Source organism: Suncus etruscus, chromosome X, assembly GCF_024139225.1.
Source record: "Suncus etruscus isolate mSunEtr1 chromosome X, mSunEtr1.pri.cur, whole genome shotgun sequence".
Lineage (NCBI taxonomy): Eukaryota > Metazoa > Chordata > Mammalia > Eulipotyphla > Soricidae > Suncus > Suncus etruscus.
In genome coordinates this window covers 12019410-12038876 of record NC_064868.1, presented here as the reverse complement: position 1 = coordinate 12038876, position 19467 = coordinate 12019410, and the positions used below count along the sequence as shown (strand labels likewise).

At 38.8% G+C, this 19467-nt stretch overlaps 1 protein-coding gene across 1 annotated transcript in view; it reads left to right on the top strand.

The window, feature by feature from the left end:
* Positions 1–19467, top strand: part of GLRA2 (glycine receptor alpha 2) — a 206228-nt gene that overhangs the window by 147368 nt on the left and 39393 nt on the right. The window contains exon 9 of the mRNA XM_049767094.1: positions 17394–17543. Within this exon, the coding sequence (XP_049623051.1) occupies positions 17394–17543 (150 nt within the window). The remainder of the gene's footprint in view (positions 1–17393; positions 17544–19467) is intronic.

Genomic DNA, 19467 nt, shown 5'->3' with positions numbered 1-19467 from the left:
ACCCTTCAACAGACGAATGGCTAAAGAAACTGTGGTACATATACACAATGGAATATTATGCAGTTGTCAGGAGAGATGAAGTCATGAAATTTTCCTATACATGGATGTACATAGAATCTATTATGCTGAGTGAAATGTCAGAGAGAGAGAAAGACACAGAATGGTCTCACTCATCTATGGGTTTTAAGAAAAATGAAAGACATTCTTGCAATAATAACTTTCAGACACAAAAGAGAAAAGAGCTGGAAGTTACAGCTCAACTCATGAAGCTCACCACAAACAGGGATGAGTTTAGTTAGAGAAATAACTACGTTTTGAACTATCCTAATAATGAGAATGTACGAGGGAAATAGAAAGCCTGTCTAGAGTATAGGCGGGGGTTGGGTGGGGAGGAGGGAGATTTGGGACATTGGTGATGGGAATGTTGCACTGGTGATGGGTGGTGTTCTTTACATGACTGAAACCCAAACACAATCATGTATGTAATAAAGTTGTTTAAATAAAATAAAAAATAAAAAAGTTGGTAGTAAGTAGTAAATAACCTAAAATGATTTGATACTTCTTCAGACTCATTTTTACCTTGTTACTGCTTCACTTTTGTTGTTCACAAGAAAACATTCAGATGAACAGCTTTTGCAGTATGAAAGGAATATTCTGGAAGATGTGTGATTAGCTTGCCTTGCTATGTCTAAATGAATGATGTGGTTGAACTCCCGTCTATGTCAGCCTTTCCTGATCTGATCCTAGGACCTTTGTTTCACTGCAAATCCCTTATCAAATATATTTGGATGCAGTGAGTTCTTTGGGGTGTTGGTGTAAAGAAGGATAAGAACATATATGGAGAGTGTCAATATCAGAAATGAAAAAGCCAAGGGGAGCGTGTTATTGAGTTAAGGTTAGTTAGTATGCAGGGCAACTCTATCCTGCTGGGGTTTTCTGAAACACAACACAGAATACTGGAAACCTTGGGTCTTTCTCTACAAACAGACATCTCTCCATGGTTGAGGGCCACCTCTGAGAATGTTCTATCCTTCCCTTAATGCAAGATAAGAAAGTCCCTAAAGTGCCAGAAAAATATCTTCAGTGAAAACAAGATCATTTTCAAGGGTTGAGATAAGTTGCAGGAGACATTTCCACTTTATTAGCAGGGGAATTCAGGGTATCTACACTTAGACTTAAGTATGCAAATATTTTTCATCAAAACAATCTGTAAGCAATGCATTCACCTTTTTAGGCAAGTTCTGTCTGGTACACATGTAATTAAATATAGGAGTTTTTGTGTTTGGGTACCATACTCTGTGACGCTTAGGACTTACTCCTGGCTCTGTTATCAGGGATTACTCCTAGCAAGGCTCAAGGGACCATATTGGGTACTTGGGATCAAACCTGGGTCATCTGCAAGGAGAGAAAGTGTCTTACCAGCTGTGCTATCTCTCCACCCCTTATTGGGTAACATAAAAGGTAACCAAAGAATAGAAGAAAGGGCCAGAAGGCCATCTTGAGATCAGGACCCCATTTTGTTATTCAGTTGGCATCTTCTCTCACTGCTTTCCCTTTCCCCAGAGACATGGAATCAGAGTAGCAGAAACCTTAGAGATGATGAATTCAATCATTCTAAATTCCCAACTGTTAAAGTGGAGCTTAAACTCTATGTTCAAGACAGAACACAGCTTCTCCAAAGCAGAGTAAGCCCAAAGTAGTATTTTGTGGAAGGTTAAGGATATCTAGTTTCCCTACTTGCTTTTGTCCAAAATTCATTCACAAGTAGGAATCAAGAAGACTAAAAAACATTGAATTTCCAGTGGTCTATTCTTGTGTTCCCATTACTGCTGCTTGCGCATCCCCAGTGCCTCTCAGGGATCCATCACTGCTTAGGCCTGAAATTCTGCATCTCATTTACTTTCCAAAAGTCCTCTGTGCCTTCCAGCTGTTCCAGGTTACAGATTTTATTTCCCCCAACATGCACTATCAGGACCTTTCTATCTTTAGCCTCTGACACAAGGTAGAAAATCAAGGCCCAGAAAAGTGTTATAATGGGGCACAGTTTGAGCAGTCAGTGGTAACAAGGCTCATGAGCTTGCCCTGGGTCTCAGCATTCCATTTCACACAGCCACTCCTGCAGCTCCTTAATTTATAGAATCCTTTAGCATTGATTTCTGTCCAGAGTCTGAGATTGATCTCCAACTCTCTGGAGCAGACATATCCAAATAATGTATCAAAAACTCAAGTAACTCAATGAGCCTAACCCTTTCCACATTTACAATTTATCCTTTTTTTTTTTTTTTAGCAAGCTGGACACTGTCATATTAAAATACCTCTTGATGGCAAGGCCCTTTTTTTTTAAACATTTCTCCCAGAGCATGCACATCTATTTGTGCCATTTTATTCTAGCAGTAGTAGGATTATTTTTAATTACTAACGGGCTCCAACAGGCTAGTGTATTGCAAATACTTGTCTCATTTACTTTTGTGGGTGACTTGGGTTTCTGAGTTTGGGTGGTGCTGATAAATAATGGAGCTGATTAGCATCAAAATGCTGCTCAGTTATAGGAAATGGGCCCCTGGGGAGCCAGAGCTTTGGTAATTTACAATAACAAAGAGTGAGGGTGCATTAAATTCCCAATTTGGGATTGACCTATAACTCCTTTTCTTCTTTTCTTCTCCCTGCAAGAAATCTGGACCAAAAAGTAGTTTTACAGTTTTTCAATTTCAGCTCCACTTTGCCTGGTCTGAAACAGTAGGTTGCAGCTTCATTTCAAGAGCTTTAGGTTAGGTACATACCAGGCATAAGTGCTCAAGGCCTAATGTCAAGAATGGAAGGTTCTGTCAAGATGGCCCCTTGCAGACACCCTCAGTGATCTGCAGCCTCCATGAGAGTGCTTGTTGAAGTAGATCACTGAGTAAAGCAGGCCACCAGCTAGAGCCTGGGTAATAGTATTACTTGGCTTGCACTGACTGAACTGTTCAATTGCAATTTCTATTAAAAACTATGTTCTCGGTAGTAAAATATTCTTTGTAACTTCAATAAAGGATCACCTGGCCTTTTCCACAAGATGTAGCCTTCCAGGCTCAGAGGACCCAGGTGCTCCTGTTGGAAAATTCAGCAAAATGAAGCTTCATTGTACATGAAATCCTAGCCAGGTTCTAGATATCCTTTAGTGTAAAATCACCCCCACATGCCTTATTCCCAAACCCAGGTGAATAAGTCTGAATAAGTCATGCATGAAATAATCCAAATCAGGTAGAGGGTGAAACACATGTAGTCTAGTGTTCTCCCTAGTATGGAGCTCCTGCCACCTGCCAGAAAACAGTTTTTATTGAGTACAGGAACCACCCCTGGGTGGGGCAGTAAAACCACCCAGGTTTACAAGTAAGATAATCTCTGTTTAGGGGTAAATCCAAGTTATAAACAAACATACAAAGAAACCAGGGGTGATCTTTGTTTGGTAAAATAAGGTATAACTCAACAACTGCCCATTTTTGTTCAAAATATTGGGGGTACATAAGCCGTGTTCTATTGTTCTTCGCTAGAGGCAAGAACCCCAGATCAGAATTTACAAAACTGGTTATTTTGCATAAACACAGTAAAAATTGGCTGTAACAGCATCAAAGTTTAAACTATACATCATTCTCAAAACAATCAGCTTTTTCCATATTTTTATCTTCTACATCTCACAACACTTTTTCACAGACTTCTCTGAATAAAAATATAAGAACCTTTCTGAAGATACACTTAATTTAAAAATACTTAAACACTTTTACACCTAGTACTGTAATATAAGTCTAGAACATCCAAGTTTCTTTTCTATAAACTTCCTTAAAAATTACAAGAACATTTCTGTAGATATATATATATATATAGTTTGAAAATAAGTTTGCTAAAACATTCGTATAATGAGCATTGTAATATGTCTATAATAAAACAAGAGTGTAATATCCAAGTTCTTTTTCCATTGACTTCTGTGAATAAAGAGATTAGAACATTTTTGCAAACAAAATTTGAGAATAAGTTGCTACATAATACACAAAAAATACCCTAGCAATTGGGAAACATTCATTAGGATAGCTGAGAACTTTTAAAAATCTAACAATATTATGCATTTCCCCAGATTTGTGCAATTTACTATTAAACCACTGAAGCTGGATACAAAATTTTGTTTGCAGTGGGGCTTAGAACAAAACAATTAAGATTTATACAGATAAAACACATTTTAATCAGCAATATAGTGATCGATGCAAATAAGGTCAAGAGATTAGCCTAGGAGAAAGTTACAAGAGGTTCTGATACAGCTTCTCTTACATTGGACTTTGGCTGAGCTTGGATCCTCCATTTTCTGTGGTGGCTGCTGGGGTCTCCTTGATAAACTGGCAAGAAGCTCCTCCAGTAGGGGAAAGATGGTAGGCTTCAGCATCTGGGATACTGCCCAGAGTCTTCTCTTTTCTCCCCTTTGATGCCTGTTTCTGACCCACCTGAGGGGTCCTCTATCACCATAGTTTGTGGGGACGCTGAGTGAGGCCAGGGGATGAATTGACAGAACCTATGTCGATTGGGGGAATACCTGCTACCTTTCACTGGCATTCCACCAGGTCCAGATATATTAGTAGCTTTTGGTCCCCTCTCTCCCTTCACAGCATCAAATTTCACAGTCTCTCCATCATCACAGAAACTTTCTGGTATTGTTTCTCTTAATAGCTGTCCAGTGAACAAAGACATCTTCTTTGGTGTCATTTTTATTGATAAATCTATAACCATTACAGACATTGAACCATTTGACAGTGCCCAGGACTTGGATTGCCAGCATCAGCTTTGTCTACCTGATTCAGTGTTTGGAGTGCGGGGTATCTCTGGTTGAGCTGTTTTAGACTGCAGAGACAGTACTTGGCTCATCATTCTTGGGAGATGGGGGGGGAGTCTCTCTGTGTTAGTGCCAGTAGTAAACAATAAATTATCAGCCCTGGGAAGGCCTTTAGATTGAGAACTCATCACCACTGGGAAGGCTCTCTTCCCCTCTGTGGCATGTGTGTAGGAGAATCTCTAGTAAGCCTGGCATGTACAGTCTAGAGTGAAAAATGCAGGTAGATGAACCAGAGCCATTCAGAACAGGAGCCTTGTTCACCGATGTACCAATGAAAGGCACGGCACATTTCCTCCAGCGTGAGGGGTCCATCATGGTGAAAATCCACCAGAGAGTTAGGTCACTCATCATTGTTGCATTCTTTTTTTTTTTTTTTTGGGCCACACCCGGTAATGCTCAGGGGTTACTCCTGGCTATGTGCTCAGAAGTTACTCCTGGCTTGGGGGGCCATATGGGACACCGGGGGATCGAACCGCAGTCCATCCAAGGCTAGCGCAGGCAAGGCAGGCACCTTACCTTTAGCGCCACCACCCAGCCCCCATTGTTGCATTCTTATGGGGTCCCTGGATCCTAGGTTTTTGTTCAGGTGCCAGTTGTAAAATCATCCCCACACGCCTTATTTCCAAGCCCAGGTGAATGAGTCTGAATCAGAGTCACGCACGAAATAATCCAAACCAGGCAGAGGGTAAATTACGTGTAGTTTGGCAGTCTTCTCCCTAGTATGGAGCTCCTGCTGCCTGCCAGAACTACCGTTTTTATTGAGTGCAGGGACCACCCCTGGGTAGGACAGTAAACCCACCCTGGTTTACAAGTAAGACAATCTCTGTTTGGGGGTTATAAACAAACATACAAAAAACATGCAAAAACATACAAGTTATAAACAAACATACAAAAAAGGGAGCCAGAGTGGTGGCTCAAGTGGCAGGGCATCTGCTTTGCACGTGCTAACCTTGACGGACCGAGGATCGATCCCCTGGCATCCCATATGGTCCCCCAAGACAGGAGCAACTTCTGAGCATAGACCCAGGAGTAACCCCTGAAGGTCACCAGGTGTGGCCCCAAACCAAGAAAACAAACCAAAAAAAAAAAAAAAGATATGCACAGGGATGATCTTTGTTTTGGGTAAAAATGGTGTAATCCAACACTTAAGGAAAAGTATTATCTCATTACTGCTGGTTAAAATGATGCCATCTTGCAGCCCTACAGTGCCCATTCCCCCAAATGTCTACTCAGAAGTCAGCTTGATGGGGTGGACACAATCATCTTAAAGGCTTTTATGACTGTGGGAGAAGAATCTGGTTATATACTGATCTTCACCCCCTCACCACCACTACCATTGTCTCCAGACAACTCTTCTGAGTTTCTTGCAGAGTAGTGATAATGGATGACCCATAGATTTGCTTCTCAGACCCTTCTGAAGCTTCATTTCATCCCAGTCTAGGGAGCATAATTGCATAGTTCACTTGGAAATCCTAAACGAACATCTTCCCTCTCCAGTTCAAGTTCCACTCTGGAGAACTTAGATCAGAAAGTAGATAAAAATCTTCATAATTATCACTGTTATCCACTGTCTTGGTTTCCTCCCAGGCAGTACAAAGAACAAAACTAGAGTGTTTTTATGGAACATTCTTTCTTTCTGTCTTCACTCACAAGAATGGAATTTCAACTAGAAATTGGGGATTAAGAAATGAGAAGTGGAAGCAGTACCCAAGTGGGGGGAAGCCCTGTCTACTAATTGTGAAAGCATATTCAGTCCATCATGGTACTCACATTTCTTGGAACATTTTTTTCCTAGCATGTCTATGGCTTCAACCACGACTTCAAACACAGCTTCTTCCTCATCCTTATCATTGCATGCACTTTCTCGCTTCCTTTCACACTATATGTTGTTATCTGGTGAAGCCACGGTCTGTGAGTAAAGTTCCTGACTCATTCCTCAGAGAGGGAGGATCCCAAAGGGACCAGTGATTCAGAAAAGCACAGTTTTGGACAGAAACCAGATTAGCCGCAAATAGGAGCCTGAGTGCTCTCACTGTGTGAGCTTGGTGAAGTGTCTGAGTAAACCAATTTTTTTTTTACATTTATACTGGAGATATTCCAAAATCTTGTCATTGTCGGCTGTTTGTGGATGGGAGAGATGATGACTGATTTAGTTTCATTTCTCTAATGGCAAATCTCAGCTCCACCTTCACTGATTTATTGGAATCAGGCTCTATTTTATGGGATCTTGGATTATATGAGCTTAAAATGGGGCAATATGGAAATACTAATAACCTCTTAATGCGTGCACTGAATATGAAATATAACAAATGCAACTTTACATGCTTTCCTTTGGGGAACATTGCTTTGAATTATTCAAACTTTGAATGATGCAGTATCTTCAGGAGTTCAGCCCCGACAAGATTTGAGATTTTTGTATCCACTATTTCAACATGAGAAAACATATTTTCCCAAAGGTTCACTTCCCCGAATTCATTGGCCAATCAATTAAGATTCAAATCAAAAGAGATACAAATGAGATGAGGGCTGGAAGGTCCAGCTCACGACATGAAGCTCACCACAAAGAGTGGTGAGTGCGGTTAGAAAAATAACTACTACACTGACATCTATCATAACAATGTGAATGAATGAGGGAAGTAGAAAGCCTGTCTCAAATACCGGCGGGGGTGGGGGTGGGGAGGAGGAAGGTGGGAGGTATTGGTGATGGGAATGTTGCACTGGTGAAGGTGGCTGTTCTTTGTATGACTGAAACCCAACCACAATCATATTTGTAATCAAGGTGTTTAAATAAAGATATTTTTTAAAAAATGACTCAAATCCAAGTTGGTCTATCTACAAAACTGATTTTCCTTCTCATCTTCATAGTCTATTTTCATCTCTGTCTAATGTCTCTATCACGCTTATGCATACACACAGACCATACATACAAGTATCAATTAAATGGAACATCATCTCATCAAACCCACAAAACTCTCTGTCTTTCCCACACTGAAATGATCCCATGGTTCTTTACTTCTTTGTGGTTGTTTTTTCTAGTCTTGAACAATTTGCTCCTGATGCCTTCTTCATACTAGCCCTTGGAGAAGCAATTTGTATTAGAGAAACAATATATGCCACTTGTTCTTTGTCCTTAAAGGTATTATCACAGAAAGCAATGTATGGGAAGAATCAGTATTCCTGATATCAGCTGAGAACGGTTGAGCCATATAACATACCAACACGGGAAGAACATGTCATGCTTCCTCCTCCTTTTCACTTGGTTCTATCACTCAGATTCCTACATTTATAGGAAACTGAGATTTCAGACATCTCCAACAGTGGGAATTACCAATAATCCTGGTGTATATCCAGCAGATAGTTTTATCTTTCTCTTAATGATCCACTCAAAACTCACATGGACAGTGAGCTTTGATAAGCTACTTTGAGCAACTTTCTGACAACCACATGCAGAGAACCTTTACTTGTTTTTGTAAATAATATTTAACCCAACAGTCAACACATTAATTGGTCCAAATGTTATGCACGCCCTGTCCCCACTGAAGTTTCTTGATTGAAAGACCTTTTGACAATTGGCTTTTGCAGATACCAGGCATGAAGGCAGTGCCACCCAATGGCTGTTCCTGCAAACAGCAACTCCATAAGCACTTTTCCTCAAACTATCCAGGAACCAACTATGTTAAAAATAGAGCGAAATTAGATGTGGGTAGAAAATGGAATGAAGATGAGGACACTGGGGTGGGCTAGATAGTCAATTCTGCCACCATACCTCCCTGCCAAGAAAATATGATTTCCCTGGCACTCACCAATAGGTATGTAGTTGGCTTAGGCAATAAAAATGGCAATTTGGTAGTGAAATTGAAAAGATGAAATCATACAATACCATGACTGAAAATAGAAATAGAAATAATTTGACTCTTTTCTGCTGATATTTTACAGTAACTAAATATTAGGTAATGGATAAAAGCAGAAAATCAAAATCAGAATTCACATTTCCACCTTTGTAAAAACTAGCTGTATGAGTAAGATTGCATTTAATAAACTTCTTTCTCCTCCATAAAATGAGGGAAAAGGTAATTGTATACTTCATATAACTCAGTAAAATAAAATTAATTGTAGTTACCAAAGGCCTCTATTCTAGGTAACAAATAAAACTCAGATACTGTGACCAACAGGTATCTCATTTCAATATCTCTATCAGGGTTAAATAAAACTTTTCTTTTAAATTAAATTAAATAAAGTGTACACTATACAGCATAAAATCTATATAAGTTAACCATAGTGCATAGTTTAAGAATAATTAAGAAATGATTTATATGGGTGTGAGAGAGATCATTCTACTTAGAGAAAAAAATATTAGTGTTTAAATATTGCTATATAAATTACATTTCATATATTTTCTATTTACAATATATTTTTGGGTTTTGGTATGTATCTGGTGGTGCTGAGGAGTTCCTCATGGCTCTGTACTAAGGAATAACTGGTGGCTGACTTGGGTGACCATATGAGATATCAGGGATTGAACCTAAGTCAGATGTGTGTACAAGACAAGAGCCGTACCCACTCTTAGGTAATAGTTGGCTAATATAATTTTTATCCATTATAGAGAATATTCTCTATGTATGTTGGTTCTTTCTGATTGTCTGGTGGAAATACACGGTTCTTGTACCAGCCTAGCGACTAGAAATATGACTAAATTTTGTTGACAAGTCTGTCAAATGGGAGTGTCTTCTATCATATGAAGAGGGAGTCTAAATTGTAAGAACATTTATGTACTCCTGTGTTCTGAACATGATTCCTGACAATGGAACTGGTATCATTTATTACTATATACACAAAATACATAGTGCTAAAGTAAAATTCATGGCTTGATTTTCCATGGTGAAACTTATTGGATTATGTGATTAATGAAAAATAACTGACTCAAGAAAACTTGTTCATATTTTCCAAAACTTTCAATTCAATATTGCAAACAACATTAACAAAAGGTATCTATAAGTATCATTGACATGGGGGCTGGAACGGTGGCGCAAGTGGTGGGGCATTTGTCTTGCACGCGCTAACCTAGGAGGGACTGTGGTTCAATCCCCCAGAGTCTCACATGGTTTCCCAAGCCAGGAGCAGTTTCTGAGCGCATAGCCAGAAGTAGCCCCTGAGCGTCATCAGGTGTGGCAAAAATAAGCAAAAAAAATTTATTGACATGATGCTGAACCAGTTTAGTAACCAGGTGTATATCACCTGTTTGTTGGTCTGTTCAAAAACAACATCTAAATATTTATTTAGCACCACAAACCCCCAAAACATTCGATTGACTCTATGTTATTAGATACAGTCATGAAAACACAGTATGTTTTCTTTCTTTCATGGATACAAAGAGCAATATGAACACCATCTACTGTAAGCCCTTAAAAGCCCAAAAACCTGGAGCAGAAGAGATAGCTAAATGGACTGAGAACATGTTCTACATACAGGGTACTTAATTTTGATACCTGGCATCACATGGTCCTCTGAGCACTGCCAATTGTGCCACCTGAACACAGAGCCGGAAATAAGCTCAAGCAGTGCCATGTTTTGTCCCCAAATAAACAATTATGCCTAAGTTATAGCTAGAGAAATAGCAATAGAACATATGTCGAGTATGCATGAAGCTCTGAGTTTGATTCTTAGCACTGCATGGTTCCTGAGTACCACTGGGTGTAGCCAGATGGAAAAAGAAATGCTGTTTTTTTTTTCAGTTTTTTCCTCCATCTTCCTGTCCCCTTCCCTGTACCACTACATCTCCCCCGTCTTCTTTTATAGCTGACCCTTCATCTAAAGCAGTGGTTATGAAATAATTTGTATTCAGAAACCGTTTGGGTGATTTGTTTAGCAACATAAATATGGAATAGTTACTATACACACCAAGAGTGTAGTAGTTAGTAGTTACAAAATTGTAGTTAGTGGCACAGATACAAAAGAAAATACTGGGTCTTCACACCCCAAGTTGTCTATATATACTCTGATTGAGTGGATGCATCCCTGAAGCAAACATTAAAACATATGTCACTAGACTAGAAATTCTAAAGATGGACAAGGCCACACTGTGCTTGAATAGGCAGAGGAAAATATCACTGTGGAGATGGGATTTGGCTCACTCCATAGGGAACTATTTGGAAATAAGCAGGCAAAAAAAGACAGGAAGGATTTCTATGCTAACAGAAGAATAGAAACCATGACTTTTCAAACATAGCATAATTAACAGCCAGAGATGAGAATTCTTTGTCACGAGGATAGTGTTATCTTATGAATTACTGAGTCTTTAACAAATATCTGTCTTCTTCCCATTAGAACTGAGTGTCAGAATCCCACTTTCTTGTTGGAACACCCTCAAAACACCTTCAGACATCCCTGAACGTCCTCATAGGGCAACAGCAGCCTTGACCAAGAATCTCTGGATTAGACATAAATACTTGAGTTTGATTTAGGGTGGGAGGGGTGGCTTTTGTTCATTTGTTCTGTTTTCTCTCTCACTTTTTCCATCTCAGAATTATTGGCTGTGGACCCAGATAAATCTGCATTGTGGGGACTTTCCCTTGGATAGCATAATCCTTACTTGCATCCTTTTTTCTTCCACAACCTCTCCTAGAGAGAAATATTCACCCTCTCTGGTTGTGACAACCTAAATTATCACTGAGACATTTCCAAATATCCCCTAGGGTATGACAGCACATCCATTTTAGAACCACTTGTGTCCTCAATCGAAATGGGCTTCCTCAGGGATAAAGTGGAATTGTTCAAGAACACAGTTTGTATTAGGAAAGACTGCCTAGGGTGGACACATGCTGTGGGAGATCTTTAATACAAGAATCTGTGAGAGCCAACCACAGTAGTTCTTAAGTAGATGTGCTGCCAAATGAAATCGGTGATTGCAAGTTCATTTTCACAAGAGTAACAATGATAAAGTGCCATAGGGAGGCACTGAATATAATTATAAAAATTTTATGATAACCAGATGTAAATGTTGACTGGGGTGGGAGCTTCATAAATGAGTGGCTTCATAAATAAATGATTTGGAAGCTATATCTAGTGGTACTCAGTGGCAATTCCTGGCTTTGTGTTGGGGGAGATAATGATTCAATGGTAGCCATCAAGCAGAGGCCTTCTGTATGCAAAGCATGCATTCAGCCCATTGAGGTACCTCTCCAGTCCAATAACGTCTTTTTTAGAATAGAGGCAAAAAAAGTGTTAAGCCACAGGTGTAATTTTTTGTTTGGGGTAATATCCTGTGGAACTCAAAATTTAATCATGCCTAAGCTCTGGGATTAGCCCTTACAGTCCTTAAGTGACCACATATATGTGGCCAAGCAAGCCACATACAAGACTGTACTATCTCTCTATCTTCCCAACCTTGGCATTTCAGAACGAGCTTTGGAGTGCTGGTAAGAGGCCAGGTGCTAGTAAGAGGCAAGGTGTGAGTACTAGATTTGAGAATTCTGTAAGTATAAAACCCTGAAACCTCAGCAACCTAATAAAATAATAGCTTCTCATTCTGTACTGCACTCTACTGAGGTAATTTAGAGATGCAGGCTCTTTAATTGCTATGGCACTGCTGTCATAAATGGGCAACATCCAAACAGACCACAAAAAAGTTAAGTCCTAGAGCTCTCCTATGATGTTAGAAAGGTACTAAAGTCACATGTGTTACTCCTACCTACATTTCACTGGAGAGTTAACTAAACTTGAATATCTAGTTCACCTATATCCCAGGAAAAGAAAATGGGGTTCATGAGAACTTAGTCAAACCTTGCTATAAGAGATACATAAGCACACACCCCAAAAGAAATAGAAATAAAACTATATGAGTGAATAAATTCATGAATGATAGAGTGAAAAACGGAAGAGAAGAGTCCCAAGAACATGAATAAATGGAAGAATGTTATTTTAGTAAATGGTTCAGAGGTGGTAGAAAGCTTGGAGAAGAAATTGCCTTGTGTAGAGTTCTAAGTGGCCAAAGAAAGGGAAGCAAACTTGAGCTAGAAGTGGTTCATCAGGCCTCTCAAGAGTATTGCTCATTATCACTGACACAAAACAAAATAAACCTTATGTAATCCTGGGATATGTGGGATGGATCAATAAGTGGTGGTTGACTAGAGGGATGAAAAACCCATCAGGTCTTATTTCCATCTTTTGACTTTTATCTCAACAATTGTGTACTATCCACAATTCATACATTTGATGATTTTGATACATTTGATAGCTATTCTGGGAATAGCTCTTTTAGCTCACTTTAATTTTCTCAACACACTTAAGAAATACATATTTCCTAAAAAACAAGTATTTGTATTTGCTCAACAATTGTGTTCCTCCTGCTCACAGTTTTTCTTTCTTTTAGAGACAAAAAAATCTGAATAATTAGAAAAGGATTTACATATCTATATCCCAGCTTTGCTGGTTTATCTGAAATCCTAATCTCTCTGACAGGCCTAAATGGCCTTTATCTGCTGCTGTTTACTTTTTCAGCCCAGCCCAAGTACTCCCAGATACCCAGCATGACATGATTTGTACCTGAGTCCATTCTCTTTCCTTCTTCGTGGCTTTATTTTTTATAGTTTTTTCCATCCCTCAAAGTCGTGATTTTATTCAATCCTCAATTTAAATGCCACATTAATCGAGAGCAAGGATTTTTCAGATTTTCCCATTTAACCAGCATGTCCCAGATGCCACCGGCATTTTGGACTTCCTCCTACTTTGCCAAGGATTTCTCAAGTGAAAAGTGAAGCTACAGCAATGAAGAATCTGATAACAAGCCAGACAATGCTATACTTTTAGTCAGTCGCTGGCCAATGACTTCTACAAAAAACCACATAGTATTTTAGGTCTTTGAGGTCATTGATTCTCTGTCGCAACTACTTAATGGTGCCATTTGGGAATTAAAGCAGCTCTAGAAAAGTAGTGAGTATGTCTGTGTTTCAATAAAAATCATTTATAAAACATGTGGTGGAGGGTTAGGGTTAGGTAGATAGAGAGATCAATGGACTAAGCACATGTTTTGCATTTGAGGATGCTGGATATGATCCCTGGCACTTCATGACAGACTGATCAGCACTGAACTGAGAATAGACTGTTAACACTGAACCAGGTATGGCATAACTCCCAGTCCCACCAAATACAACATAAACAACAAAATAATGTGGTGGGCCACATTTGATTTACAAGCATAATTTAATATTCCCTGAACTATATGAATGAACCTCGAACCACAGGATGATTTGGGTCCTCTGAACTATCAATTGGAAAATTCTGGAAAGAATCAGTGTCTAAGTCATCACTGTACTTCCTGTTGGACTATCTATCACCACCTAGTACAAAGCCTTCCATATAGAGGACCCGCAATCTTTATTTTTTTAATTGAATGTGCCTTCAAAGATAGATACCAACTCAGTGAATCATAATAACATTTTTGACAGCTTCATTACCACTGAAAATAATTCTTGCAAGATTGTAGTAAAGTCGTTCAGGAAGGGATCATGCAAGTCTAAGTATAATATAAGGAATGAGCCAAGGGATGATGGAGTTGCAAAACATGAAAAGATTAGCAGGCAAAGAGAGAAAAGCTGACATCAGAGCTGGGCAAAAGCAACAAAAAGGCTTTTCAATCCTGAGGGACTAGCACCAAGGGACATTACATCATGTGTAATAGATGTCTCACAACACCCTCTAAATCCTTGTGAATAATGCATTTAATACTAGCACTTCAATGCTGAAAAGATGTTCGTGATTTGGAGGAAACTCAGAGACCAACCAGAATGATTAAGACACTGAAAAGATTCATTTAGCTATAAAAGAAGCCACATACGTGCTTGGCCTGCTGATGTTCAGAAATAAATAGGGGAGAAAATTTACAAATTACTGAGTTGCCATCTACACCAAAAAGAGGGCTGGGAATGATATTGAACTTAGCTCTGGTATGGATATAGCTCAGGCATTGACACATTTCTCTCATTATTGGCCCTTAAAACGACATAGACCTTCTGAATAATATATAACTGGGAATGCCATAATTGGTAATGGCCTGGGATTATAGGAGAATGGGGCTCCTCTAGAGAGCAAATACAAATAATTGCTTATTCAGGAAATATAAATTCCTTAGAATATTAGGTATGTTGGGAAAATTAAAATGAGCCAAGACATCCACTCCAAGAAGTACCATCAAATGTATGAGTTTGTGGACAGTACACAATTGTTGAGATAAAAACCAGAAGATGGAAACATCCTGATGTTTTCTTCATCTTTATAATCAACCACAGACTTATTAATCCATCCCACATATCCCAGGATTATTGAAGTTTTATTTTGTCCTGTGTGGTGATAATGAGGAACACTCTAAAAAGCCTGGTGAACCAAACAAGAGAAACATAGAATCAAAATTAAAATGTCACAGTCTAATAGATGATACTAGGTAAACTGGTGTACTAAGAAGGAACACATAATAGAGGGAGTTGAGGGAAGGGACTGAAGAAAAGTCCCTAATTCAGATGGGAGGAGAAGATAGGTTTGGGCAGCTTCCCCAGAGAGCTGGTTTGTGAGCAGAGTCTTGAGTATTCCATGTCCAATCATCAGAAGGGATGGGAAAACATTTCCCAAGAAAGAAAAACATATTTAAAGCTCTAGGGAGGACAAAATACCAGACCATTTTGTCATGACACCTGGGGGACTAGCAAGCAATTGACATTAAAAATGACTTAAAAAAATAAACTATGAAAGCTCTGAGGATCACAGGTGATTTTTATTTCCCTTGCTGATTTTTCTCCCTTAAAATTTTACATTAACAAAATCCCACCCTTATGTAGCCAAATAATTTCAAGAGTTTCCGTAGCACTCATACTATGACAGACAGTATTCTAAGTGATTGCATATATTAAGTAATTGTATCCCCATAAACATTCTATGATATAGGTACTATTATTAATCATATTACACAGATAAAGAATGGATATAACTTGGCAAATTTAGAGAGCTAGTATTACAACATCTGGCTCCAGGATTTCTGCTTTTTATATTCTCTGTGTTGCTAACTTTTTAAGTTAAGAACTTTGCTTTTTATTTATATGGGGGGCCACACCTGGTGGTACTCAGGATTACCAGCTACCAGTTCACAGATCATTGCTTGAGGGCTCAAGTGACCATTTGAAGTGTCAGGGATTAAACTTGGTTTGCTCACATCCAAGACAAATGTCCTGCCTGCTGTACAAGCACTGTTGTCTCCTAGAACCATTTTTTAAATCATAAACTTCCATAATCACTGTCTAAAAATTTACCTGTGAAATAATCAGAGATACATCCCAGTTGGGTTGGTGTCAATAGCAACAGAATTTATAGTAGCAGAAAATAAAGCTGAAAACAATTTAAATGTCATATAATACAGGGTGATTAGTCATGGTATGGATCATTATGAGACCATTGAAGATGATGACTTCAAGGTTAAATGGCATGAAAGTGCTCACTATAAAGGTCAAAGGAAAATACAAGATATAAAGCACATAATTCTAGTGTGTGTATCCAGAAAAGAAATGCACTCGTCAGACTGGGTTCTAATTCTAATATTTGTTAGATTGACTAATTAACTGTCTGACCTTGAATATAAATGTAGCCCCTCCTCACTCTATTTCCTCATGAGAAATGGAAGCAAAATGATTTTAATTCTTACAAAAGTTATACAAGCAAAATGCTTAACATGCTAGCTAGTAAACACACAGTGTTAGCTATAAAAACATAGAAAACCCTATTTTTAAGTAAGAGCTCTATAGTATAAACTTATCTGGTAATTTTATAAGCATCTCTTGGATTGTGGGATCCAATATGTTGCCATTTTATTCAGTTTCTATAAATAATTGGATAGAATGAGATGAAGGATATTTCTCGTTATAAGTCCTAGGTATTTGTTTCAAAATTTGCTGTTTTTACTTACTACACACTCAACCTCAATCCTAAAGAGTATTAAGAGATTACTTTTAATCTAGATTCCTAACCATGAGTAGGACACTGGAGTTTTATTTTGGATGAGCATTCTTGATTACAATAGCTTAAAGCTATTTATAATCAGGCTTTGTGTCCTTCAGGATCAGTATATTGATAGAAATTACGATTTGGATTTTCAAGGGCTCAAGGACATGCAGCATTTATTTTCTATCCAAGACTTGAAATTAGCTTAATGAAACAGTTTTTAAGTGTGAAGGTAAAAAAAAAAAAGAAGAGAAAATGAAAGAGTTTGAAAAGAGTGTCCACTACATTTTACTTCAAAGTCATGTTATTTCTCTTTTGAGAGATTGTCTGAGGGCTGCAGTTACTTCAGCTGGTGTGTTGTTCTAAAGAGCTAGAAAAGGCCAGAGAAGAGGCACACGACTGTTCTAGAATCGTTAAAGTGGAATGGATATATATTTTAAGTACTTCCTTAAGGAAAGACTAAAAAAAAATCCTTGACAAAGAGATGAGATCATTCTCATATAATTAGAAATCTAGTTCTCTTGGCAATTTTTTCATTCTCTCTCTTGGTCTCTCTCAGGTGTCCTATGTGAAGGCAATAGATATCTGGATGGCGGTGTGCCTTCTGTTTGTGTTTGCTGCCTTATTGGAATATGCTGCTGTGAACTTTGTCTCCAGGCAACACAAGGAATTCCTGCGACTCCGGAGAAGACAGAAGAGGGAGAATAAGGTATGGTTGACTCTCTGGTAATGTTTGAAGAGGTTAACTGGGAAGTTCAATTCAGAATGCGAAAGGCCACAGAGTGAGCAAAAAACAAAGGATCATTTTAGTCCTGATTGATCCTGCTGCATTGAATTATCACTCAGGTTAGATCTTGAAAATCGAGCTGAGTTGTTGCATTAAGAAAATGCAAATGTCACAGAGTAAAATAGGAGTCTCAGATAGTATTAAATAATATTTACTGTATGGGTCAGATATTGCATGAATCATACTTAAGTATTTACAAATCATTGGTTGAGTATCTGATAATCAACTGAGAGGCCTGTATTTTATCTGGCTAATGGGTTTATACTCAATGGAACACAATTCTTTAAATTTACATTGTTTGGAGCCTTGAAAATTTGCATGTCTCAGTGGCTTTATAAGTTCACATAACTGACTTGCTTTGTTTCTATATCAATTGCTCTGGATTCAAAGAAACAAGATTCCTACCCATGTTGGTTAAAACATTCCTAACCATGTTTCTTCACTACTCGTGTTGGCTAAAACTTGATCAATCTAATCAGGCTGTCTTTGTGTTTATTACCTTGACTTGTTTGTTTTGAGGCCACATTCTATGGTACTCCTGGCTCTGTGCTCAGTCAAGTATGACTCCTGATGGTGCTCAGTGGTGCCAGGTTTCAAACCTGGATAAACTGCATGCAAGGCAAGCACCTTACCCACTACTCTATCTCTCTGGTCCTGACTTGATGTTTTCATGCAGGATTTAAACCTGTACTCACTAGAGATCTGTGGTTTGAAATATATGGCTCAAAATCTCCAGGTTAGAGGTTTCTAATGTCTGCATATCAGAATCCCCTGGATATCTAAAACTGTGACAACCTTCCCTATCAATAAAATTCCAGTGCTAGTATTTCTGAACTTGCCTGAGTAATTAGAAAGCTCACAGAGTACAGAAGTGCTGCTGTTATAGAATCCGCTCTCATCTAGAACTGAAGACTTGCACTTGTTTTCAGTTTTCCAGTGGGAGAGAGACACGTGCTTTGCTGGACCTGTATGGACCTGTTCCAAACTCACTAGAAATTTGAGGTTAAAATTTTAAAAACCAGAGATATGCAACAGAAACCTCATGCTCCAAACCCGAGGGACTGAGGAACGTGGGTCTATAAGCAAATGCCAACACAGGAAATAATCCACACAAGGTTGAAGAGAATAAAACAGGTTCAGGAAATTTCAACCACAAGCTTTCTGCACATTGGCAAAAGTTGACAGCAGGCAGATAAATTAGTTGTGGAACCGAAACTGCTCACAGCTTCTCTCTGTGACCAGAGGCTTGATTTATAAAACCCAAGCCAAGCAGATAACCCCTATTTCTGCCTGAGACCCAGCCAAAGAAATAAATTCATCCATAAAGCTGGAAGGTAAAGTTTGTCAAGGGAAGGCAAGTTAAAGAGCAAATTTCCCAGAGGTCTCTATTGGGAAGAGAAGGACCTCCCAAAGGGTGGAAAACAGGTAGGGGTAAGGGACAAATCCAAAGGTATTTCCAGTCCTTGAGTGGCAAGCAGGAGCAAAGAAGAATTATCCTGAGTAGAGTGAAAACCATTACTCCAACACAGATGAAAAATATTGTTTAAAATTTGTTCCCAATGGGCCGGAGAGATAGCATGGAGGTAAGGTGTTTGCCTTTCATGCAGAAGGTCATTGGTTGGAATCCCGGCATCCCATATGTTCCCCCGGGGCCTGCCAGGAGCAATTTCTGAGCTTAGTGCCAGGAGTATCCCCTGAACGCTGCCAGGTGTGACCCAAAACCAAAATAAAAAAGTTTTTCTAGATACCGTGTGAGACTGGAATATTTTATAGTTAATCTCATGACACTATACTTCAGGGGTGGAGAAACCCTGAATCTCCTAGGCCAAGGGAATTCCCTCTATAA